Source organism: Cnephaeus nilssonii (genome assembly GCF_951640355.1).
Source record: "Cnephaeus nilssonii genome assembly, chromosome: 7".
NCBI classification, from domain to species: Eukaryota; Metazoa; Chordata; class Mammalia; order Chiroptera; family Vespertilionidae; genus Cnephaeus; species Cnephaeus nilssonii.
This window is the reverse complement of record NC_137078.1, coordinates 12,508,782-12,536,679: the sequence shown is the minus strand read 5'-3', so window position 1 is coordinate 12,536,679 and position 27,898 is coordinate 12,508,782. Positions and strand designations below refer to the sequence as shown.

General features: G+C 42.5%; 1 protein-coding gene across 1 annotated transcript; it reads right to left on the bottom strand.

The window, feature by feature from the left end:
• Positions 1 to 104: 104 nt before the first annotated feature.
• On the bottom strand, positions 105 to 27,898 carry LOC307102679 (testis expressed protein 56-like; the record flags this gene model as incomplete). Its single annotated transcript, XM_079776401.1, has 3 exons — positions 105 to 2,105; positions 13,260 to 13,458; positions 27,691 to 27,898. The coding sequence occupies 3 exons, from the start codon at positions 27,896 to 27,898 to the stop codon at positions 1,796 to 1,798; spliced, it is 717 nt and encodes a 238-aa protein (XP_079632527.1). The 3' UTR covers positions 105 to 1,795.

Sequence of the window (27,898 nt, the reverse complement as noted above, 5' to 3'; positions counted from 1 at the left end):
TAGAGCCCTGATTTAAAAAATTATATAAAACAAGCTTTAAGAATTTACATAGTTTTGATGTTCAACTTCTGACTCTGGTGGAAGCATGCGAGCCTGGTGTGGCCGCCGTCCTCTCAACCCCAGGTGCCCCCCCCCCCCCATGTGCTGGGCCTTGGCAACCCCGGCTGCTGATCCCACGTTGCCCTGGAGCCAGTTGATCATTTAGAATTTGATGACAACATATTAGTGTTCCCTACCGGGCTAGTGCTGTCACCTAACGGTATTTGGGAGCATCTTTTTGGTTGTCATGGTGACTGAAGATGTATTGAGTACCCAATACCAAGACTCTGTAATATCCAGCATGCCAGGATAGTCACACCTATTAAAGAATTTCATCCAAAACACCCATCCTTAGGAAACTTGTTAAAGCTGGCAGTTTTAGAGTTCCACATCTAATTTTTATTCCCAAAATAGAATCACCAAGTCAAAAGGTGCATTTTCAGAATTACAACTACTACACAATCTGAATTTTATAGGTTTGTGGCATTTATTTTAAATCCCCACTTGTGGAAATGGTATCTTTCCCCAGAAGAATGCTGGTGGAAACTGTGAAGCAGCTAAACGTACTCTCCGGCTACATTGATGCCACAAGAAGTTTTGTTTTTTCTTAATCATTGAGGTATCTACAAGTCTGCAAAGTAGCCATGTTAATTTAAAAGGTGCCCTTTTCCTAACAATCTTTTTTTTTTCTTTTAGCAAACTTACAATTTGATATTTTACATAAACAAGCCATGGGGAGAGTTGGGAGGCACATAGCATGCCTGTTTTGGATGCTCTAGAACTGTTGAGAACTGTTTTGTAGACAGTGGTTTTTAGTATGCAGCGGATTTGTTACACTTCAACACCAGCTGAGGGATTCAACCTTGACCCCATAAAAATCAAGGAATGGGAGGTGGGGGGACGGGGGGCGGGGGCATTGGGAGAGATCCAAAATGACTTCTATAGTCCCACGATGTAGATAACTTTATTGTCAGAGTTTTCATTAGAGTGGTAAGCATTTCATGAAAGATCACTTTAACTCTGAGTTAAGCCTTGATACTTTAAAAAAATTAATACACTAGATTTATTGCAGCCTTTTAAAATTAGCAGTCTCACCATATCACATATGTAATAGAGCATACTTTTTCTATAACCAGGTACCTTTTGCTGCTTTTGAGTAAGACCTTTCCTGTTTAGATTTTAAGCATTGCCAAAAAGAAGAACCTGTTCTGTTCCCTTGACTGTAGTGTAGCCTAATAGCTCTTGATGCAGCATTTCTATGAGGAAAAAGGCGTGTCTGCCTGGAAATCCGAGGACTGACTATGTTTGAGGAGCTCTCTGGCATGTGACTATTTACTTCGAACCAAAGTTTCAAGCACGTATACATTAATTATTTTACATCTTGTGCAGAATAAGTTTTTAATGTCAGCTATAACACACTACACATACTGCTTTTGCACTATTTTAAAGTTTTTGTACTAAATAGAAAATATATTCCTTGAGTATGAGACTTAAATAGATGGCCTTATCACTTTGTTTTATAACAATTTTTTTTTCCTCAATTGTTCTGTTGCAATGTTACTCTGAGCAAATCCTATGCCAAAATCTTGCATAATGGTTGCTTGGCAGGTTAAATTTTACTTTTGTGTGGTAAGACTATTCAGTTACTGCCTTCATAGTTGGAATTTGGCATTCTGGCACAAAGTCCACAGTGTATTCAAAAATCCAAATTGGTATCATACATTTCATTTGTATGTGAGCTTTGCTTTCCTTTGTTTTAAGACCATTTCACAATAAACATTTTGGCAATAAAAAAGAAAAAGAAAAAAGAACTTACATAGGTTTTTGGTAAAGAGACCCTTACATCTTTCGACATGAATTGGTGTTGCCAGGAACAATGCACCATGGTGCCGGGAGTCCTGCTCTTAAAAGCACTCACAGCATGGCACGCTGAAGTCATGTTCTCAAATACCACGATAGCACTCTGCCGTCCACAAAGGCTGACTGACTTAATTGGCCCAAACACAGACAGCTTCTGGATTACTGACTGAAGATCTTCAGTGGGCTTCATGTTCCTTTTCAGCCATCTAGCAAGGGAGCAAATTGAAGCAGTAGTAGTATCCAGAAAGTAAACAAAAACCTTAGTTTGCATTTATTATACTGCTGGGGGAAAAGTAAATTTACAGTTGTTCATATGGAAAATAATACAGTAATCTATATATGTAAAAACCTAAGCAACCGACCGTCCAACTGGTAGCTATGATGCACAATGACCACCAGGTGGCAGACACTCTGACTGGTAGCTTGACGTGCACTGACCACCAGGGGCAGATGCTCAATGCACCAGTGACTTGGCAGCTGCGGTTCTCAGGTGATGCACCCAGAACCAGAGAGGAGGGAGCCCGATTCCAGAGTGTGTCACCCAAGAACTGACCTTTCACAACCCGGGACCCCTTGGGAGATGTTGGAGAGCCAGTTTTGGCCCGATCCCCGCAGGCCAGGCCAAGGGACCCCACCGGTGCATGAATCTGCACCAGGCCTCTAGTTAATCCTATATAATAAAAGGATAATATGCAAATCGACCAAACGGTGGAACAACCAATCACTATGATGCCCACTGACCACAAGGAGGCAGATGCCAATGCCAGATGCAGGAGCTCCCTGTGGGAGCATACCCCCTGGTGGACAGTATGCTCCCACAGGGGGAGCACCACTCAGCCAGAAGCCCTGAGCCAGTACGCTCCCATGGGGAGTGGGCCTAAGCTGTCAGTTGGACATCCCCCAAGGGCTCCTGGACTGCAAGAGGGACCCCTCCCCATTACAGAAGACCAAAGAAATACCAAGCACACTTCCTAGAGAAAGGGAGGGACCCCGTTTATTAACACTAGTGGACGCCGGGAATAATTTCCAAATCAGAGTGAAGAAACACGCAGAGGGCCGAAACCGGTTTGGCTCAGTGGATAGAGCGTCGGCCTGCGGGTTCGATTCTGGTCAAGGGCATGTGCCTGGGTTGCAGGCACATCCCCAGTGGGGGGTGTGCAGGAGGCAGCTGATCGATGTTTCTCTCTCATCGATGTTTCTAACTCTCTATCCCTCTCTCTTCCTCTCTGTAAAAAATCAATAAAATATATTTTTTTAAAAAAAGAAACACGCAGAGGGCTTCACTTTTATAACTTTCTGGGGTCTTTGTCTTGCAGATATGCTTCCACCCCCTTTTGTGGGCTTAGAGAAAGGCCCCCAGGTGTTGGGGGTCCCCAGGCCATATCCGATGATCTGTCCTGGGGGCAGCGATAACGACCCTTCCCCCCCCACCCCCCAGGGCAGTGCATTGTTCACAGTTTTTATGGCTTGACACGCCTTGCAAGACCAGTTTTCTCCTCACCCCCAAGTACACGAATATCGTGCACCACACCTCTAGTAAATAATAACACAAGAAGAAATTGTTTCACCTACAAGTGTAAACCTACTTTTTTCCCTCCCTTAATAGCCTTCATTCTTATTTAACTTTGTATTTTATAAAAGGCATACCTGCAAGCTGCTTTAACTGTCCTTTAAATCCTGTATTGATTACTGCCATATGTATCAATGGAAAAGGATAAGCATATAATTTCAGTGGCTACAAAATTGGCATAAAATATTTTGCTCTTCTAAATGTCCTTTCTCTTTAACCTTCAAGCATCAGCATACAGGTAGGCAAACCAACAACTTCTAACTTTTTAGTTCTTACTATTTTTTTTTCCAGTAATTCTAATCCAAAATGTTCACTCTTATAGGACATACATGAATAATGCCTTAATGTTTATTGAGCACTTAGTGTCTGTTACTAGTGCTTAACGCCCATAGTCACATTTTATTTCCATGACATAGTGCCAAAAATGAAAAACGGGGTAGGTAATGTTGCTACCACCATTGCACAAGTAGGGATCCAGAGGCATATAGATGTAGTAGCTTTTCCAGGCTCAAACTTCTATTAAGTGTTGCAGAGTTCCAGTTCCACCCTGCCACCTTGAGCCAGTGACTGCCTATCCCACTGATTTCGACTAAAATCTCTTGGCAAAAATATGAAAAAATTACTTGAGGATGCTGAAATTGAGAGCAGATGGATTGTGTCGGTATGGAGAATCATCGGCACAGGGAAGCATCAGACTGCGGGGAATAGGACCTCTCTCCTGAGCATGTGACTTATGCTTCAAAGGCAACCCCCCTGTGAAGCAGTGCAGTAGTGGCCATGATGTGGCCGGCTAAATAAAATCTGAGGTAAAGAGAAATATCTTTATAACTAAGAAAAGTATCCCGTGGGGGCTAAAGTGAGAGTGAGAGGAGAATCCCAGAGCAGAAAGAGAGAGCCCTTCCCCTAATTCTGTGTAGGAACCCACACAAGTTTTATGAGTGGGACAGACTCAAACCCACCTATTAAAGGTTTTGAGGATTAAGCCGGCATTTTAACCACCACCCACACACGATCAAGAGAGAGCATGCAGTCTGACCCTAACCAGGTTGAAAACAAAAAGACCAACGTTCTCCAGATAATCTCAATAGGAGCCAGGGCCATGCAACACAACATTTACAATGTCCATGACACACACAGTTATTTGACATACAAAAGACCCTAATACTCTCAGGTGGCAAAAGATAATACAAGCCTGAGAAGACTCATGGAATTGTCACATGAAGGCTTTAAAGCAATTCTTATAACTGCGTCACAAAAAGCAGCACACACTTGAGAAACGTGGTGCAAGCATCACTGCGGAGTGAGAAGACTCCTTTTTATCTTCCCCTAAATTTACAAGTAGGACGTCTACAATCCAACAAAGGCTCATTTGCTCAATACACAAACATGCCTGAGAGAGCCACACATGAGTACATCTGCAGGTGGGTGTATTGGGATGTGTAGGGGAGGCAAGACGGGAGGCAGGACAGGGAAAGTGTCTGCAGGGGCAGTTCGGCAGCTGCTGCAGGAATCGGGGTTTGACCACACTGCAGCCCACAGACTATGGCCCAGTGGAGGGTAAGAGGGGCAGGGGCAACATGGGTGCCCAAGAAGCCACGCCCCCCTCCATTGTGAGGAAACTGAGGAGCAGCACGTGAGAGGTACTAAACAGCACAAAGGTGCTATAAGCCATTAGCAACAGCGCTACAGGCTCCTAAGTCTGGCTCTCCCTGCCCTACACATCCCCCCACCATGGAGGTGGTGCCATAAGACCAAGGTGAGCTAACACTACCCCATCACACAGTAGTCAATTTCCATGGAAACACCTCTCTCATCTCCACCCTGGCAGCACAAGTAACAGAGGTAAGAGGAAACAAAAATTTGCACTATAGTGTTACCTATTGGAAAACAAAAGAAAAACCTATGGTTATTAACCTGCTGAATTGTTAAGATAAAAACAGTAACTGATCAAAAGCCTAGTACTTCAAATGTGCCAGCAGAGGAATAATACATCAAGTAACATGGTAACTCAAAAAGAAATGACAGGTCTCCAGAAACCAAACTCAAAGTCATGAAAGAGTGTGACTTAAATGACAGAGAATTCAAGATGGCAGTTTGAGGAAACTCAGTGAGATACAAAATAAACTCAGAAAGGCAATTCAATGAACTCAGGAAGAAAAAGTAATGAACAAAAGAAATACTTTACTAAAGAGATTGAAACTATAAAAAAGAACAAAACAATAAAACCAAGAGGGTGGTGTAAGTAAGTGCCAGTACTTGCCACCTCCCACAACCACATCAAAATTACAACTAAAATACAGAACCATCATCATTCAGAACCACCTGAAAGCTGGCTGAATGGAAGTCCTACAACTAGAGAAATAAAGAAGAAAGCACATTGAGACTGATGAGAAGGGCAGAAGCACAGAATAGGCTGGTCTGACACCCATGTGTGCTGTTTTTTAATCAGAAGAGAGATGGCCCCTGTGGAGACTTCCCGTGAGGAACAAGGGGTCCCAGTCCCACACTAGACCCGCCCCAACCCAGGGTCCCAGAGCCAAGAAGAGAAGTCCCTGTAACTTCAGGCTGTAAAAACCAGCAGGGATTGAGGCTGCTGGAGACCCAGGTGTCCCTCTTAAAGGGATAGCACACAAACTTACTAGGACTCGACTCCTCTGAGCTCCAGCACCAGGAGGCATTGGGGGACCCGGACACATATAGGGAGGAACTATATTGCCTGGCATCAGGGCAGGAACTCAGGGGAAGCTTTCTCCCAGACAGGAGTGCTCGCAGGGGTTATTGTTCCTGTGCTGGGAACTACCCTGTCACAGGGCTGACAGGCAGCTATATCTGAGTCTCCATCATCCTGGCTCAAACTGTTTGCTCCACCCTGATGATTCCTTGAGACCCTGCACCATCTAATTTGCAGCCCCACCCAAGCTGTTTGCAGCAATTTTTCCATATGAATGGTCTGTTCAGGCTCAGGCCTCAGACTTTGCTAAAAATCTCTCAAACAAACTGCAGCTGGTGTCAGCATGCCCCAAAACTATTAATAAAAGGCCCGAGACCTGGCACTAGCACAAGCCTGCCTCTCTTCCCAGCTGGGCCTCACTTGAGCACTTACAAACCCAATACAAATAGAAGGCATCTGCAGACTTCTTTGTAGCTCCTACTGGGTGGCCCCAGGCAATGGCTGACTTTGCACCTTCCTGGAGACCCTAGAGCCAGTGCACCCAGTGAACAGTTTCAGACCACAGCTTCAGACTACAACTCTAGCGACACACTCAAGGGGCAGACTCAGTGAGCACCAAAGCCCTACTGAGGCAAGTTCTGCTCCATAGCATTGCTTCCTGCACAGCTCTCCCACTGTGGTTGCAGCTGGTCCTCACAGCCAATTTGCCTGGAGGTCAGTTCCTCCCAGTGACACCAACAGCAATCAAGGCTCAACTACAACAAGACTGTGCACACAGCTCATACAGGGGTGCACCTAGAGTGCCCAGCTCAGGTTACTGCGGAGGCTGAGCCACTGGGCCCTACAGGACACCTACTATACAAGGCTACTCTACCAACTCCAGGAGACATAGTAGCTTTACCTAATACATAGAAACAAACACAGGGAAGCAGCCAAAATGCAGAGACAAAGAAGCATGTCACAAATGAAAGAAATGGAAGAAAGCAAACTATTGGATACAGAGTTCAAAACCACAGTTATAAGGTTACTCAAGAATTTTCATAAGAGCTTCAAGGGACTTAGTGAGACGTTCAAGGGTCTTAGTGAGAGTGTCAAAGACATGAAAAAGGACCAGTCAGAAATTAACTATGCTAACTGAAATAAAGAATAATTTATAGGGATTCAATTTAGTCATATGCTAACTGAAATAAAGAATAACTTATAGGGATTCAACAGTAGAGTAAAGGATTCCAAGAATCAAATCAATGATATGAAATATGAGGAAGCAAAACACCCAATCAGAAGAGCAAAAAGAGAAAAGAATCCAAAAATATGAAGATAGTGTAATAAGCCTCTGGGACAACTTCAAGTTTACCAATATTCATATCATGGGGGTGCCAGAAGGAGAAGAGAGAGAGCAAGATATTGAAAACCTATTTGAAGAAATAATGACAGAAAATTTCCCCTACCTGGGAAAAGAAATAGACTTATAAGTCCAGGAAGCACAGAGAGTCCCAAACAAGAGGAACCCAAAGAGGCCTACACCAAGACACCTCATAATTAAAATGCCAAGAGTTAGCCCTAACTGGTTTGGCTCAGTGGATGGAGCATCGGCCTGCGGACTCAAGGGTCCCAGGTTCGATTCTGGTCAAGGGCATGTACCTTGGTTGCGGGCACATCCCCAGTAGGGAGTGTGCAAGAGGCAGCTGAATCAATGTTTCTCTCTCATCTATGTTTCTGACGCTCTATCCCTCTCCTTTCCTCTCTGTAAAAAATCAATAAAATATATATTTTTTAAAATGCCAAGAGTTAAAGACAAAGAGAGAATCTTAGAAGCAGCAAGAGAAAAGCAGTTAGTTACCTACAAGAGAGTACCCATATGACTGTCAGCTGATTTTCCAACAGAAATTTTGCAGGCCAGAAGGGAGTGGCAAGAAATATTCAAAGTGATAAAAAAAAAAAAAAACAAGGACCTACAACCAAGATTACTCTACCCAGCAAAGCTATCATTTAGAATTAAAGGCCAGACAAAAGAGCTTCACAGACAAGAAAAAGCGAAAGGAGTTCATCCTCACCAAACCAGTATTATATGAAATGTTGAAGGGTATTCTTTAAGAAGAGGAAGAAAAAAAGAAAAAGAAAAAGATAAAAAATATAAACAATAAAAAGGCAATAAATACATATCTATCAATAATTGAATAAAAATTAAAATAAACGAACAAGATATCTAATGAATAAAATAAACTGGTGAATAAAATAGAATCAGAGGCATGGAAACATGGAACAGACTGAGGAATCTCAGAGGGAATGGGGAGCAGGAAGAGATTAACCAAAGATCTTATATGCATATATGCATTACCTATGTACACAGACATTAGAGTGATGAAGGCCTGGGGGAGGGGCAGGAACCAGGTGGACGGGAGCAAAGGGGTGGGGAGGAATATCTGTAATACAATAATAAAGATTTCAAAAAAGAAGAAACAAATTCTGGAGCTGAAGAATGCAATAAATTAGATGAAGAGTGCATTAAAAACATTGGAAATAGAGAAGACCAGATGGAAGAGAGAATTAACAACCTTGAAGGCAGAAATCTAGGACTAACTCAGGTAAAAGGAGAGAACTAATCTTTTTTAAAAAATGAAAGAACTCTATCTGACTCTGTTAGAAAGAATAACATAAGGATAATAAGATCCTCAAGAAGAAGAGAGGGAAATGAGAACAGAGAGCATATTGGAAGAAATAATTGATGAGAACTTCCCAAACCTAGAGAAAGAGCTGGTCATTTAAGTGCAAGAAGCTAACAGACCACCTAATTATCTCAATGCAAAAACACATTATATTAAAACAATCCAAAGTTAATGGTAAAGAAAGAATTCTCAAGGCAGCCGGGGGGGAGCAGGGGGGCGGGGGGGCGGGGGGGAGAGACAGTATCCTGCAAAGCAAATACAATCAGATTTATCAATAGAAATCCTACAGGACAAGAGAGGGTGGAATGATATATTCAAAATATTGAAAAAGTGAAACCACTACCAAGAATAGTATATCCAGCAAACTATCCTTTAGATATGAAGGAGAAATAAAGGCTTTGCCAGACAAACAAAAGCTGAGGGAACTTAACCACCACAATACCTGCATTACAAGAAATGTTGAAAGGAGCTCTTCTACCTGAACCAGAAAGATAAAAGTATATAAAATTTTGAGTAAGGTTTCTCATATTTTATCTCTGAGACATTTTATATAAATTACATGATAACCATGAAACAAAAATCCAGAGTTGAGACACAAAACATAAAGAAGGAAGAAATGGAGAAAACAACATAGAAAACCAACAAATTAAAATGTCAGGCAGAAACATAATGGAAAGAAACAATGGAGATACAGAGCAACCAGAAAACAAAAGATAAAATGGTTGTAGAAAATCCTCCGATATCAATAGTCACCCTAAATGAAAATAAACTAAACTCACCAACCAAAAGGCACAGAGTAAATAGCTGGATTGAAAAACAAGACCCAACTAGACATTGCCTTCAAGAGACATCTTAGCTCCAAACATAGGCTCAGTGAATGGGATGGAAGATGATACTGCAAGTAAATGGTATCTGAAGAAAAGTGGGTGTCGCCATACTTATATCAGACAAAATTGATTTCAAGACAACAACAAAAAAAACATAACAAAAGACAATGATGGACATTTTTTATGATAAAGGGGAAAATACATCAATAAAACACAAAAGTTAATAATGTATGCACCCACTCAAAATATATATACAGCAATAATTAAAAGACATAAAGGGGAAATTAACAGTAGTACAATAATAGTAGGGATGTAAAAGTGCAGCCACTGTAAATAACCAGTATGGCAGTTACCCCCCAAAAAATTAAACATAGAATTACCTTATGATCCAGCAATTCCTCTTCTGGGTATATACCCAAAAGAATTGAAAGTAAAAACTTGGCCCTCGCCATTGTGGCTCAGTTGATTGGAGTACTGTCCCGTACACCAATAGGTTGTGTGTTTGATCCCTGGTGAGGGCACATACATAGGTTGTGGGTTCGATCCCTGGTCGGGGCGCACTTGGGAAGCAACTGATCTATGTTTCTCTCTCATATTGATGTTTCTCTCCCCCCCTTCCTATCTCTAAAATTAATTGGGGTTTTTTAAGTAAAAACTCAAACAGATATTTGTATACCCATGTTCATATCAGCATTATTCACAATTACCAAAAGTGGAAGCAACTCAAATATCCATAGACAGATGAATAAAACAAAATATGGTATATACATGCAAAGGAATATTATTCAGCCTTAGAAAGTGTACAGTCTACAAATGGATATACCTTAAAGACAGTATGTTAAGGGAAATAAGGCAGACACATAAGGACAAATATTATGTTATTTCACTTATTTGAGGTGCCTAGAATAGGCAAATTTATTTATTTTTATTAATATATTTTATTGATTTTTTTCTTTATTGATTAAGGTGTCAAATATTTGTCCTCATCCCCCCCATTCCCATCCCATACCCCTCCCCACGGATGCCCCTACCCCCTGTTGAACTTATCCATTGGTTAGGCTCATATGCATGCACACAAGACCTTTGGTTGATCTCTCCCCCCTCCCCCCACCCTCCCCTATCCTCCCTCTGAGGCCCAATAGTCCGATCGATGCCTCCTTGTTTCTGGTTCTGTTGTTGTTCATCAGTCTATGTTGTTCATCATTTCCCCCAGATGAGCGAAATCATGTGTCACTAGAGATATACTTATAAGAACTGAATGTGAGACGAGCAATAATAGTTATGCTGCCAGGCAAATGAATCAGTCTGTAGTGAGTTTCTTTCTGGACCAACAGTTCTTTTGAGACCCAATATCAATGTCCACCAGTTCCTTATGAGTACATGTCGGCACTGACCCCTCAGCTCTGGATGGTGGACAAATGGTGGTAATGCAGGTCCGACTCCCTCTGGTTTGGTCTCGGCCGGACGCAGGGGCACGGCTTCACCCGGACCCAGGGGCATGTGGCCTCACCCGGACCCAGGGGGTGCGCGGCCTCACCCGGACCCAGGGGCGCGTGGCTTCACCCGGACCCAGGACCCAGCCTCACCCGGATCCAGGGGCACACGGCCTTACCCGGACCCGGGATCCAGCTTCACCCGGACCCAGGGGCGCATGGCCTCACCCAGACCCAGGGGCGCGTGGCCTCTCCCAGACCCAGGGGCACGTGGCCTCACCCGGACCCGGGATCCAGCTTCACCCGGACCCAGGGGCGCGTGGCCTCACCCGGACCCAGGGGCCTGTGGCCTCTCCCAGACCCAGGGTCACGTGGCCTCACCCGGACCCGGGTAGAATAGGCAACTTTATGAGACAGAAAGTAGAATAGCAGTTGCCAAGTGCTGGTAAATGAGGGAATGGGGTGTTCTTGTATAATAGGTAGAGTTTCAGTTTGGGACGAGGAAAAAGCTCTGGAGATGGATGGTAGTGATGGATAGCACAACATTGTGAATGTATTTAATGCCACTGAACTGTACACTTAAAAATGGATAAAATGGAAAATTTTATGTTATGTACATTTTACCATAATAAAATTATTTTTAAAAAGCAATCAATTCACCATATCAATAGTAAAAATTAAATATGATCAACTCAATGAACATAGAGAAAGCATTTGAAAAAATTTAATGTCCATTCATGATAAAAAATGAAGCAAACTAACAGCAATAGTGAATTTCTTCAAATATACAAAAGCAATCCACAAAAACCTACAACCAACATAGCACTGAATTACTACTCCATGAAATTGAGAATAAGTCATGGATGCCTGCTTTTATCACTTCAGTTTTTAAGGAAAGCAAATAAACATTTGTAGAAGGAAATATGAATAAATGCGTCACTTCTTAGGTTCTAACAATTTAACAGTATTTTCAGAAGCTGAACTAGGATATAAAGTAAGATATTAATTCACCTGAAATTGAGGTGTATAAACTTCCTATGGTTGTGAAACCTTAACTATGTCTCCTTTTTTTTTTATAGGCCTGCAAAGTATGATCAAATAATCTTAACTTAAGTAGTCAGGATCATTACTTAACTTCTAGTCTTAATGTGGACAAAAATTCAATACCTTGCATTGTTCAAGAAGAAGATACCATGGTTCTAACTCTTTTATAACATGTATTAATTAGCCTTCTTTGAATATGAATTTTTAAATCAAGTTGTCAAGTTAAGCCACTGAGAATACTGAAAAAAGTAGATAAATTATTTTATTAGGACAGTGATCACAACGAGAGCTCCCAGTACAGGCAAATTCATGAACTGGAATTCTTTCTCTGTCTCTCTTACCTTCAGAGCAAAGAGGACTCTGTCTTTATAGCAAATTATGCAATTCTTCTGTCAGGCAACAACATTTTTTGAATACTTACTATGTCAAAATATAGGAATCATTTATTATGCACTGTGCAGCAATACTAAAGAAATATAGAAACACCATCTGTCTGGCATAATCATAGAAGGATGTTACCAACAAAGATAATCTGCCAAGGAACCAAAGTTTAACTTTGATTGTAGATTCCAACCATTCCACATACCACTGTTACCACCTGGTCCAAGGCCCACCGTCCCTCTCCTGCCTCTACTCTTGCTTCCCCAGAGGCCAGGGAGGGTTTGAGACAGATTGTGTCAGCCTCTTTTTAAGATCCTACAATAGGCTCCCATTTCTGTTAGTGTAAAATGTGGCAGACTAGGGATAAAGTCAAGGTCTACCATTCATAGTATTGTATCCTAGGCCCCTGGTCATGCTAGGGATAGGTCGGTGCTTCCTGACTCAATAGCATAAAAGCCCCCACAGTTCAGGGGTTGGATCCCCCTCCAAGAATCCCACTCTAGGCCTGCTAGGTCTCTACTCAATAACCAAGAATGCAATGATCCACAGGGGACCCACAAACCTATCCCTATCTCCAGGAGTGTGTTTTTCAATGAGGGTGTTTGAAAATGGGGCTCACGCAATTTTATACAGAGCAATGCTTGTTTTTATCCTTACCATATATCTCAAAGACCACAGTAAGTCATTTTTTAGTTAAGATGTAAAGAGTTTGTTATCACCCCATATATTTCAAAATGTATCTGCATATGACCAAAGTTAGACACCTACCTGACAACTATAGTTGACATTGGGGGATCCTTTATGCTTTTGTTCAACAAGTGGCACTTTTTCCATCCATGATTTTCATTATTGATGATTTTCCTTTTCCACAGGGGCACATTGCTTGGCTTTGGAGTCATATAAATCTCTTTTGGAAACTGACGTCTTGCTAAGATCCTTTCTAAGCCAGAGAGTTCAAGATTCTCACCTAGTAATAGAAAAAGCATTACTGCAATTCAGTGTTCCTCTCCATTTTTGCATAGCAAGAATAACGTAACATTAATTTGAGAAAGAATATTTATGCCATTTAATAATTGCTATTTAGTTCTCCCACTCCATCACTGTAAAAATATTATTGAGTAACATCTATACATTAGCCTATTCTTAGACATCTAATAAATACACAGCAAATGAATGAATTAACAGATGTTCTATACCACCACAAATACAGAAGGTTATTTGTACAACTTGTGCATGATCATCAAACTAATAGCAAGTTACTGCACAATTATTTTGACTCACTCCAAGTTAGTTAAGAACAAGACTGGAATCAAGGGCTCCTGCCCACTCGTATTAATAGCATTCTGCATTTACACAACACCCAGTGGTTCACATTGACTTCAATTGGCCCCTAACCAAATTTCTCATCTACAATGGGACAAAGAGTTTGCCAGAATGTAATTCAATACACTGCTTTCTTCAGCAAAACAGCCTTGCTATTAAAAAAAAAAAAAAAAAAAGGAAGAAAGAAAGGAAAGGAAGGAGGAAGAGAGGGAGGGAGGAATGGAGAGAGGCGAGCAAGGAGGGAGAGAGACAGGAAAGAAAAGGGTTAGTGGAACTGCATCATGTGTTTAGTGATATAGTTGACTTGTATTGGAGTGCAAGCTTCTTATCTCTTTTCTGTTAATAATTAGAGAAACAAAGCCAGTTTGCAGGTTATGCTATGAGTAGCTCAGAAATTTATTTAGAAATAACAGGGGCTGGATGAGTTCTGATCTAATTCCTATGCAGGGTTACCTTGAATCTCTCCAAGGCTCAGTTTCTGTTCCTGCATTAAGTTTATGATAGCTCTTTTATTTTCTAATACATTGATGATCCCTCCCAGACAGGGCAATGGGAAGAGATCCCAAAAAACCAAGAACTGGTTCAAAGGACATAACTTGGCAATCTGACTAAATAATATATTGACTTGATAGATAGCTTGATCCTTAAAGGCCCAAAAATCACTCTAAGTGAGTTAAGAACAGATCTGGAATCTGAGGCTCCTACCTAGTGGTCAAGGCCTGGCCCAGACAGCTCCCACATACTACTCTTAGCAGTTTATTAGCTTAGTGATCACACAGCTGGGGCACCTGGAAGCTCTTACAGGCACACTGGAACAATAGGCAGAGCATATGATTTGCTTTGGTTGTCAGAATTTCATAGCTAAATTTAATATTCAACTAAATTAACCAAATTCAGATATTCGGTGACATCCAGTTAACATAATTTTTTTTGCCTCTAATTATTTTATTGTTTTGTTGTATAGACATATTTAAATATTGTATACTGCCTCACCCTAGCCAGTTTGGCTCAGTGGATAGAGGACAGAAGCGTTCCAGGTTTGATTCCGGTCAAGGGCACATGCCCAGGTTGCAGATTGGATCCCCAGTAGGAGGCGTGTAGGAGGCAGCCAATCAATGATTCTCTCTGATCATTGATGTTTCTCTTTCCCTCTCCCTTCCTCTCTGAAATAAAATATATAATATTGTATACTGCCTGTAATTCTCTTTGTAAGCAACTAGGGGTAAATTAGAAAGAGAATATAACATTTACAAATTCTCATATTCTCTATTTAGTAGTCATATTTAGTACTGCACACACACCAAAATTAGATAAAAACTCAGAACTCATTTTGAGTATTTAATTGGATCTTACAGCCCACTTTATTGAAATTATAAGCAAGTTTCCTGGTTTTGAAAGAAAGTATGATTAGCATATGAATACCTCAAGAAAATTAATATCTTTAGAAGTAAAATGATATCAATTTAGATGAAGTTTTGGAGATATTGAACCACAAGCTACTTGATTTTTTAAAAGTTCTTATTTTAATGTGTGGAATATAATGCATGGTTGATGGATGGATGAACAAATGAATGGATGAATTAGTAATCACAATATAAATCATCATAGATAAGGTCTATAAACCAGTACACACGCCCTTGCAAGCGTGCCTGCATGCACGTGTGTGTGCATGCATGAGCGTGTGTATTTACCAGAGACAGTAAAAATAGTTAACTTAAAACTTCAGGTTTTAAGGTGATCTGTTACTTTTGCACCTCCTAATTATCTCCAATGTGGGAACAGAAGTCATGGATTTGGTAGGCAGGCAGCACACACTACTTCTAAAGTTGCCCCATTGGTTTCTTCTCCAAGCCACTCACTCTGTGGAACCATTCTTTCTGCCTGCCCTGCCTCTCCTTGCATGTCCCACAGGCCAGTTAAGCAACCTCCCAAAGTATTTTTGGGGGCAGGGAAGCAGTGAATTAACCAAGAGACTTATTTTCTTAAACATTAAAAACAACACACAAAAGCTTTTTAAATTTCCTCCCACTTTCTACTTTTTGGTTTGGTACCAGTCAACCATTTAGGAAACTGGTATGGAAAATGTACTAAACATCATAAAACCAGTGCTAACAAGATCTCAACATAACCCCTCACATTGTGGTACTGGGGCTGAGGGGGAGGAGTGTTATGATGTTTGGAGACAATTACCTGGACAGCAGTGTATCTAAATCCATATAGTGTAATGGATCCTCATTTCTCAGTTTCATGTTGTTCTTATTTACTTAACTTCACTATTATTTAAAATATAGGAGAAAAACCTGGGTTTTTAGCAATAAATCTTTAGGTTTTTTTTTTTCTTTCTTTTTGTGATGGCCCAGGGTAACAAATACAGGCTAATACAGGCAACACTTCCCTGCAGATGAAGAAGCAGGTGGCCAGGGAGGGATAAAACTGATTTTCAAGGTCAGATGAAATTTCTACTAGAAGAAAGGCTCCGGACACAGAGACTGTGAGGCATTGGTATCCATTATTGAATTCATAGCCTTATATAAGCATATCCTTCAACTTAGCAATTCCACTTCTAATTAGTTTCCTAGAGAAATACACCTGTGCACACAGATGCATGACCAGGGTGTGTGTGAAAGCAGTTTATAATGCTGAAAACTATAAACAGCCCAATATCACTCAATAGAAGGGTGAGTGAGTACTCTGATACATTCTAACTATGGAATCTATGAAAAAGAAAATTAACATCAAAATATCTACAAATAGCCAGTCACATGGCTCAGTGGTTGAATGTAAACCCATGAACCAGGAGGTCACTGATCCCTGGTCAGCACATGTGCCTGAGTTGTGGGCTCTATCCCCAGTGAGGGGCGTGCAGGAGGCAGCTGATTGACGAGTCTCTCTCATCATTGATATTTCTATCTCTTCCTCTCCCTTCCTCTCTGAAATCAATAAAGATATATATTTTTTAAATCTATAAAACAGCCCTGGGTCAAGTGGCTCAGTTGGTTGGACTGCCATCCTGTACACCAAAGGAAAGGTGATGGATTTGATTCCGGTCAGGGCACATACCTAGGTCTTGGATTGGATCCCCAGTCAGGGTGAGTGTGGAAGGCAACGGATTGATCTTTTCCCTCTCACTTAAATGTTTCTCTCTCTCTCTCTTTTAAATCAATAAAAGAAACATATCCTCAGGTGAGGATAAAAAAATAATAAAAAAAAAATTTTTTTTAAATTTACAAAACACACTGTAGAGTTTTAATAAGCTGCATAAGAACAAACAAGGATTCCATTCATGCCAAAAGAAGACGGTATATCTATATATACAAATGTGTGTGTCAAGGCAGAGAAAAGAGTTCTGAAGAAACACATCCACGTAAGGTTGGTGGCTTTTTCTGGACAAAGGATAGAGATTGGAGGAAGGGGACTTTCCCTTTGACTATGTATATGTCTTTAAGTTGTTTGATTTTATTTACTTCAGTGGAAATCTCTCCATGTATTTTTGCAATAAAAAAGGGTACTATGCTAATTAGACTGGGTCGACCAGCCATCTTCTGGATGTCCAACTTCCTTCTGGACAAAGCCATGGTGGTGGGGGCCGAGGCAGAGGCAGTTAGGGGCAATCAGGCCAGCAGGGGAGGGTAGTTCCTCAGCCTAGCCTGCACTCTCTCTAATCCGGGACCCCTTGGGGGATGTCCGACTGCCAAGTTATTGGGATTGTGCCTATACTGACAGTCGGACATCCCTCTCACAATCTAGGACCACTGGCTCCTAACCACTCACCTGCCTGCCTGCCTAATGCCCCCAATATCCCTCCCCTGCCAATCTGGTCACCCCCAATTGCCCTCCCCTGCCAACCTGCTCACTTCCAACTGTCCTCCCCTGCCGACCTGGTCGCTCCCAACTGCCCTCCCCTGCCGGCCTGACCGCCTCTAACCCCCTGCCAGCCTGATCTCCTCCCTAACTGCTCTCCCCTGCTGGCCTGATCACCCCTAACTGTCTCTGCCTCTGCACTCACCTCCATGGCTTTGTCCGGAAGGAAGTCGGACATCCAGAAGATGGCTGGTCAACCCGGTCTAATTAGCATATTATCCTTTTATTAGTATAGATATATTATATAGGATAGGATTACTTAAATGGAGGGGAAAACCTTTTTCAGCAGGAGATGCTCTTGGCAGACAAAAATACATAACCCCTATATCTGGACTGATAGTCCAGCCATATGCACTATACTGCCAAACCGGTTATTAAAAAATTGAACTGCTTTCTTACACTTTACACCAAACAGCTGTTGCTCTTAAAACCCCTCCTCAGCCCCCACCTTAGGTTCTGCCTTCGCAGTTCACACAGATTAGGTTCTGATTGGTGAGTTTCTATGCCAGTCAGCATCAAAAGCTCCACCTCCTAGGCAGCCATTGGCTCCTCACAGTTCACCCAGAATTGGTTCTAATTGGCCGATTTCTATGCCAGTAAGTGTCAAAAGCTTCACCTCCTAGGCAGCCATTGGCTCCTCTGGGAAATCCAGAATGGCCCTGCCTTCACGTCGGCACCAGCTCTTCAGTCACACCCCAGTCCGCTACTGGGTGTATCTCTGATCGCTCTGAGAAGCAGTACCTCAGGTCTGTGCTGGTGGCAATTTTGAATTCTAATCCCTGACCTAACCTTCTTATAGTGCGAGCTCCGTGAAGGCAAGCATTTGTCTTGTTCATTCTTAGTTCACTCATAGACTTTACCTGTGTCTATACATCTATGCTAGCACCACATGGTGACCGGTCAAACAGTCGTTTCGGTCATCACGGTCACTGCCTTTTTATATATATCCTATATAATAAAGAGGTAATATGCAAACTGACCATCACTCCAACACACAAGATGACCGACCCCATGTGATCAAAGATGGCTGCCCCCATGTGAACACAAGATGGCCACCACAAGATGGCCAGCAGGGGAAAGCAGTTGGGAGGGACCAGGCCTGCAGAGGAGGGCAGTTGGGGGGACAAGGCCTGCAAGGGAGGGCAGTTGGGGGGACAAGGCCTGCAAGGGAGGGCAGTTGGGGGCAACAAGGCCTGTAGGGGAGGGCAGTTGGGGGCAACCAAGCCTGAAGGTGAGAGCAGTTAGGGGCAATCAGGCCAGCAGGGAAGAGCAGTTATGGGTGACCAGGCCAGCAGGGCAGGACAGTTAGGGGTAAGCAGGCCAGCAGGGGAGGGCAGTTAGGTGTCAATCAGGCTGGCAGGGGAGTGATTAGGGGGTGATCAGGCTGGCAGGCAGAAGCAGTTAGGGGCGATCAGGCAGGCAGGCAGGCAAGCGGTTTAGAGCCAGCAGTCCTGGATTGTGAGATCGGGCCTAAACAGGCAATCAGACATCCCTCAAGGGGTCCCAGATTGGAGAGGGTGCAGGCTGGGCTGAGCGACACCCCCCACCCCCCGTGCATGAATTTCATGCACCGGGCCTCTATTAGATAATAAATTATTAATTTTTCTTTTATCTCTATTTTATCCTAAGGCCACACTGTCTAAGAAAAATCCAGTAGGTGCCAATACCTACCTATTCACAATATTCCCATATATATCAGAAAAGGCTAAGCCTTCTTTAAGGCACGTGAATATTTCTTTAGGCAAAGTAACTATAGTGCTGTGGCATCTCCCCTCCCCCTGGTGAATGAAGATACTAGGCTGTGTCCTCTAACACCTAATTTATTAGTTTCTAGAGTTGCCATAACATAGTATCACCAACTAAATGGCTTAAAACAACAAATTTATTGACTCACAGTTATGGAGGCTAAAGTCTAAGAAAGCCAAGTTGTCATCAGGCATATGTTCCCTCTGAAAACTCCAGGAGAGAATTTGCCCTTGTCTCTCCTAGTGTCTAGTGTTTTCTGGCAGACACAAACTCCAATCTCTGCCTCTGCTGTGACATGGCCAGCTTCTGTGTTCCTCTGCTGACAGATACATCACTCCAATCTTTGCTTCTGCTATCACATGGCCAGCTTCTCCCTGTGTGTCTCTATCTCCTTATAAGGACCACTCATTTTGGATGAAGAACTCACCCTATTCCAGAATGACCTCATCTTAATTACATCTGCAACTCTATAAAGACCCTATTTAAATAAGGTCACATTCTAAAGAGCTGGGCGTTAGGACTTCTACTCAACCTCTAATACCACCTAGAAAAGTCTCTTGGTATATGGCCAGGACCACATCTGTCTGTGACCATGGAGAAAATCAGTCAGTGTACTTTCACCAACTGGGTAAAGACGTGGAGGACAGGGCTGCAAATTTTCTATGAACTGTACATGAACTCCCCCTGGAAAGTAACTGGTTTTGAGTTACCTTATATAGCATCTCAAGAGGGCTTTGTCTCAGCTGAAATAGAAAGGAAGTGTACCATACCAAAGATCGGAGGGCTGGAGGTGAATCGGGGGATAAGTCAGCAGAAGGCTGTCAAATGAGACCTCCAGCAATGGGAAATTGCCAAAGAACCCACACAAATACCAGGAAAGAAAAGGTCAGATTTTGAAAGCCCAGAGAGCACATATGACAACCTGATATTTCAGTCAAGAAAAAGCTTTCCAGGCCTTCTTAAGAAATAAAATTAAAGCTGCACAGACGTGCTCCCAGTAACAAACTGGTATAACAACTAAAATATAGAAAAACTTCCTGAATAATCAATGGGAAACTCACAGGAGAGTAACCGGACATCTGAGGACCGAAAATGGAGACCACATAGAAACTGGTAGGAGGGGTGGAGGTGCAAAAGGACTAGCCCAGCGCCCACAGGCAGCAGCTGAAATCCCTGAGAGATATCTCAGCTATGGGGGGTTGCCACTGAGAACTCTGGGATCTAATCCCCAAACTGGGCCCCTCAGTAGAGAGCACCAAAACTGAGGAAGGTACCCATATAACATCTGGCTGTGAAAAGCAATGGGGCACTTTTGACAGCCAGAGAGTAACAGATGAAAATTCAGGCACTCTCTTAAAGGGCCAATGCACAAAGTTGACTATGGAGCCACCCACCTTGTGCTCTGGCAGAGGAAGGTTGAAGTGAACTGGAGCTGTGAGGGCAGAAGCCAGGACTGGGGATTCAGGGGATAGAGCTCAGAAGGCAGACACCCCAAGTTTCCTGGGCTGAGTTATTCCCTCAGGTAGGGGAGGACATCTTTTCCACATAGACATCTACCTTGCCTGGGGGGAAGACAGTTGACACACCCTATTGGAAAACACCTTGCCCTGAGGCCGTTTAAGAGATTAAAAATAACAATTAGCCTCCAAGCAGTAGCAACTGCCCCACATTGTTGAGAAAAACTCGTCACACCTAAGGATGATTGCCTGAAGGGGCAATTCAAGTTGGAATACTATCAGTCTGTAGGCAGAGGTGGTCTCTGGAGGCTTTGAGTCTTTGCCTGATATAATTAGTCAGAAACACCATCCTGCACTAGAGATTGAGAGGTGTAGAAGATCTACGTAATACATAGTCACAACCCCAAACAGAAAGCCAAAATGAGAAGACAAAGAAACAACCCCCAAATGAAAGAACTAGAGCAGTGGTTCTCAACCTTTCTAATACTTCATAACTGTAAATATCTGTGTTTTCCAATGGTCTTAGGCGACCCTGCTAGAGGTTCTCATGACCCACAGTTTAAGAACCGCTGCTGTAGAGCCTAAGACCATCGGAAAACACAGATATTTACATTACGATTCATCATCAGTACCAAAATTACAGTTATGAAGTAGCAACGAAAATAATTTTATGGTTGGGGGTCACCACAACATAAGAAACTTTATTAAAGGGTCGTGGCATTAGAAAGGTTGAGAACCACTGAACTAGATAATTATCCAGAAGAAGAGATAAATGAAGCAGAGATAATAAATTTATCTGAAACAAAGTTCAGAATAATGATGGCAAAGATACTCAACAGCATGAAAAAAGATAGAAACTGAAAAAAGAACAGTCTGAGATTTTTTTAAAAAATGACATAACACAAGTAAAGAACACATTGAAAGGAATACACAGCAGATTAGGGGAAGCTGAGGATCAAATCAGTGAATTAGAAAACAGAATTGAAAACCAAAAAGAAAAAAACCCAATTCAATCAAAATATCAAAAAGAAAAAACAATTTAAAAATAGGAGGACAGCTTAAGGGAGCTGTGGGACAACATCAAACATAACAATATTAGAATAGCAGGTGTGCCAGAAGAGGCAGAAAGGGAGAAAGGCATAGAGAAGGTATTTGAAGAAATAATGGCAGAAAAGTTCCCTAAACTGGTAAAGGAAAAAGTCACACAAGTTCAGGAGGCACAGAGAACCCCAAACAAAAAGAACCTAAACATGCCCACACCCAGACACATAATCATTAAAATGCCAAAAATTAAAGACAAAGAGAGAATCTTAAAGGCAGCAAGAGAAAAGAAAACTGTTACCTACAAAGGAGTTCCCATAAGGCTGACACCTGATTTCTCATCAGAAACTGTACAGGCCAGAAGGGAATGGCATGAGGTTCTCAAGGTAATAGAAAGCAAGGATCTGAGACCAAGATTATTATATCCAGCAAGGCTATCATTCAAAATAGATGGTCAAATAAAGAACTTCCCAGAGGGAAAAAAAAGGGGGGGGGGTTGTGTAAAGGAGTTCATCACCACCAAGCCAGCATTACATAAATGCTACAGGGATTGCTGTAATGAGAAGAAACATAAAGAGAAACCTAGTCATACAAAATATAATGGCAATAAATAAGTACCTAGCAGTAATAACCCTAAATGTAAATGGACTAAATGTTCCAATCCAAAGGCGTAGGGTAGCAGAATGCATACAAAAACATGACCCAGCCCTAACCAGTTTGGCTCAGTGGATAGAGCATCAGCCTGTGGACTAAAGGGTCCCAAGTTCGATTCCAGTCAAGGGCATGTACCTTGGTTGTGGACACATCCCCAGTAGGGGGTGCGCAGGAGGCAGTTGACCAATGTTTCTAACTCTCTATCCCTCTCCCTTCCTCTCTGTAAAAAATCAATGAAATATATATTTTTTTAAATTACCCAACTATATGCTGTCTAGAAGAGATCCACCTCAAAACAAAAGACACACACAGGATGAGAGTGAAAGGATGGAAAAAATTTTCCATGTGATCAAAGATGACTACCCCCATGTGAACACAAGATGGCTGCCAGAAGATGGCCAGCAGAGGAGGGCAGTTGGGAAGGACCAGGCCTGCAAGGAAGGGCAGTTGGGGGTGATCAAGCCTGCAGGGGAGGGCAGTTAGGGGTGACCAGTCCAGCAGAGGAGGGAAGTTTGGGGCGACCGGGCCTGCAGGGGAGGGAAGTTAGGGGCAAACAGGCTGGCAGGGGAGTAGTTAGGGGGTGATCAGGCTCCAGGCAGAAGCGGGTAGGGGCAATCAGGAAGGCAGGCAGGCGAGCAGTTCAGAGCCAGCTATCCTGGATTGTGAGAGGGATGTCTGACTGCCCGTTTAGGCCCGATCCTACCTGGATCGGGCCTAAACGGGCAGTCAGACATCCCTCGAGGGGTCCCAGATTGGAGAGGGTGCAGGCTGGGCAGAGAGACACCCTCCCACCATGCACAAATTTCATGCACTAGGCCTCTAGTCAGACTATAAAATAAAGCATTGGCTTGCAGGCTGGGTCTTTCTGTGTCCTCATCCAGGCATAGGATATCTTCCGAGCCCCAGCTGTATTCTCTTTGTCTATCTTCTTTAATCCTTCACTGCCCCTCCTCAGGTTCACCCTTAGCCATATTAGAGCAGCACACCATTTACCATTGCAACAAAAATTTTAAGATACCTAGGAATAAACTTAACTAAGGAAGTAAAAGACCTATACTCAGAAAATTACAGGACACTGAAAAAAGAGATAGAGGAAGACATAAACAAATGGAAGAATATACCGTGTTCATGGATTGTTAGAATCAACATCATTAAAATGTCCATACTACCCAAAGCAATCTATAGATTCAATGCACTCCCCATTAAGATACCAATGGAATATTTCACAGACCTAGAACAAACTCTCCAAAAATTCATATGGAATACAAAAAGACCCCGAATAGCCACAGCAATCCTGAGAAAGAAGAATAAAGTTAGAGGGATCACAACACCAGAAATCAAGCTATACTACAAAGCCACAGTTCTCAAAACAGCCTGGTACTGGCACAAGGACAGACATATAGACCAATGGAACAGGACAGAGAGTCCAGAAGTCAACCCAAGCCATTATGCTCAATTAATATTTGACAAAGGAGGCAAGAGCATACAATGGAGTCAAGATAGTCTCTTCAATAAATGGTGTTGGGAAAATTGGACAGATACATGCAAAAAATGAATTAGACCACCAACTTACACCATACACAAAAATAAACTCAAAATGAATAAAGGACATAAAAGTAAGACAGAAACCATAAAAATCTTAGAAGAATCCATAGACAATAAAATAGCAGACATGTTGCAGCAATATCTTACTAATACAGCTCCTAAGGCAATGGAAACAAATGAGAAAATAAACAAATGAGACTACATGAAAATAAAAAGCTTCTGCACAGCAAAAGAAACCATCAACAAAACAACAAGGAAGCCCACTGCATGGGAGAACATATTAGCCAATGTTATCTATGATAAAGGTTTAATCTCCAAAATTTATAGGAAACTCATACAAATTAACAAAAGAAAGATAATCAAAAAATGGGCAAAGGACCTCAATAGACACTTTTCAAAAGAGGACCTACAGAAGGGCAAGAGACATATGAAAACACTAGAGGCCCAGTGCATGATTGAATCATGCACGTGTAGGGTCCCCTACACGCTTTTGCTTTTGATCACGGGGAGCTGGGTGCCTGTCCGCTAGTGCACCAGGCCTTTCAGAAGCCTCCAGCGCTGCGGAGGCTTCTGAAAGGCCTGGTGTCTGAGCGGAAAGGCATCCAGCTGCCACGCTTTTGCTTTTGATCGCGGGGAGCTGGGTGCCTGTCTGCTGGTGTCTGAGTGGACAGGCATCCAGCTGCCACGCTTTCACTTTCGATGCCTGGTGTCTGAGCGGAAAGGCATCCAGCTGCCACGCTTTTGCTTTTGATCGCGGGGAGTTGGGTGCCTGTCTGCTGGTGCACCAGGCCTTTCAGAAGCCTCCAGCGCGGCGGAGGCTTCTGAAAGGCCTGGTGTCTGAGCGGACAGGCATCCAGCTGCCACGCTTTCACTTTCGATCGCTGGTGCACCAGGCCTTTCAGAAGCCTCCGGCGTGGCGGAGGCTTCTGAAAGGCCTGGTGCTTGAGCGGAAAGGCATCCAGCTGCCACACTTTTGCTTTTGATCGCGGGGAGCTGGGTGCCTGAGCGGACAGGCACCCAGCTCCCACGCTTTTGATGGTCCGTGGCCGCTGAGGGGGGCTACCCTGCTGTTGAGAGGCGCAGGGGGCGGGACTCCCACCCCCTGCGCCTCTCAACGGCCGCTGAGGGGGGCTGCCGCGGACACCTGGCTACCCTGCCGTTGAGAGGTGCAGCTGGGTGTCCACGCAGGCCCCCTCAGCGGCCGCGGATCTGGCCTCGATCTGGCCATTGAGAGTCGCAGGGGGCGGGAGTCCCGCCCCCCTCAGTGGCAGCGGATCTGTGCCTCTCAATGGCCGGATAGGCCACCCCGAGTCCCGCCCCCCAGCCTCCCACCGCCCAATTGTGGGCGTAGTGGAGTGATGCTAATTTACATTTTACTCTATTATTAGATAGGATGCTCAAAGTCACTAATCATCTGAGAGATGCAAATCAAAACGACAATGAGGTACCATCTCACACTTGTCAGAATAGCTATCATCAACAAATGACAGGTGCTGGTGAGGATGCGGAGAATAAAGGAACCCTCATGCAGAGGGTGGGAATGCAGACTGGTGCAGCCACTGTGAAGAACAGTATGGAGTTTCCTCAAAAAATTAAAAATGGAACTCCCATTTGACCCAGTAATCCCACTTCTAGGAATATATCCCAAGAAATCAGAAACTCCAATCAGAAAGAACATATGTACCCTTATGTTCATAGCAGCTCAATTTATAATAGCTAAGATTTGGGAACAGCCTAAGTGCCCATCAGTAGATGAGTGGATTAGAAAGCTGTGGTACATCTACACAATGGAATACTACGCTGCTATAAAAAAGAAGGAACTCTTGCCATTTGTAACAGCATGGATGGACCCAGAAAGCATTATGCTAAGCGAAATAAGCCAGTTGGAGAAAGATAAATATCACGTGATCTCACTCATTTGTGGAATATAATGAACAACATAAACTGATAAACCAAAATAGAGCCAGAGAAAAAAAATTTTTAGACTATAGTAGAAGTAATCCTGTTATTTGCAGATTTTTAATATTTCCTACAACTTTTTTGTGATCATATACTATGTTAGTACAGTTTTGGTAGTATTATTATATTTACTATCTTTTTTCTTGAAATATTAATTTTTATTGCATATAATAGTATTATATTTAAAATCATTTTTCTTGAAATATTAAGGTTTACTGCATGTAACATTATTTTACTTAAAATCATTTTTCTTGCAATATTACAAATAAATAAATAAATAAAATTAATATTTCATCAATAAAAAAAGAGGAAAAAAAGCTTTCCAATTCCTCCCACCCTCATCCTTGTCAACTTAACAGCCAGTGAGGGAAGGTGCAGAATAAAAAAAAATAACCCCCCACACAGCCAGGCCTACTTACCGTTTCTAAGTCAGGCTGGAGCAGCGGAACATGGTTAAAGAGTTTGGATATTCAGCTCATTCAATAAGCCAATACCATACATTTTAATTTTGAGAAAGATTTTTGAATTATCTTTGAAAAAGACTGAATCAATTAACATGCCTTCAAGGGTATTTATTTCCCCACATGTTTATCATTACCAATCTTTTAAATTTGATCAGGATGATGGCCTGAAAGTAAAAGTTTAATCATCTCCTTGATTAAACTTTTACTTTCAGGATTACCAGAGTGTTTGAACATTTTCATGCTTATTGGTGATTTGTATTTCATCTGTGAGTTGCCTGTCTATAACATGTATCTATTCTATTAGGTTGCTTATAGAGAACAAATAGAGAATTTAAAGAGTGAAGCCCCTGGCAGTTGTCCTTTCTCCAAAGAGTAGATATTCGTGTACTCTTTAGTGTAATCTGGATAGCGGGATTGATTCAGGGATTAGAGATCAGTCGGAATACAAATGGCCAAATTGGCCACGTTTTAAAGTCATTACCCCGATACCTACCTTCTTACTTAGGATTTGTGTTTTAATCACTATGACAGTTGCTATTTAGTTTTCTAGGTTCATGGGCACAGGTGGCTACCATTTACATTTGTCCTTCAATTAAGCATGAACAATTCAAGAGACAGGCTCCACCCAGTTCTGCAAATCAGTCCAGTTATCTGTCCTGGTGGAATTTCAGGAGTAGCGGGCCACTCCAAAGTGCAACAAGTACAAGTTGCTTCCAATCCTCAGGGGAAATATCCAGCTTCTCCCTGGGGTGGTACAATCCTGGCAATCAATAAGAGGAAGGAGTAGTAGGAAATAGAGCAAAGGAATAAACTTCAAAGCTTGAAGTCATTAATCTTCAAGTCAAAACTAAATCTGAAATTGTAAATAGTGGTGTTTCCCACTTAACCCGCTCTCCATCTTTCCACGAATATACTTTTCCTAAAGAAGAGTGGCAGACCTATCTTGAATCTTAAAAGGAATGTGAAGAAGTGATGGTGAAGTCAGTGCAGGGGTAAATCCCACAGTAAGCTCAGGACACGGGCCCCTATGGCATGATCAGTATGGCTCTCAAGGGCTGCAAAGTAAAGAATAAGGTCTTACTCATGGCTAACAGATACTACAGCTGGTGCCAAGATACTGAAAACTTACTAAGGAGAGTTCACACTCACCCTCTATCCGCATACATTGTTGTTTGTCCAGTCCACTCCTGTAGCAATAAAGCAACTGTATCAAATTATTTGGAAGCAGCATGTGAAGATTAGATAGAGTCTCAAAGGTGTGACGTAGAACTTCAGGATCGTCATAGTTTTTAGATGTCTTGCAGTTTTCAGGAAGTGAAAATTTCAGTACAATTTGATTGCTTTCGGCTGTTTCCAT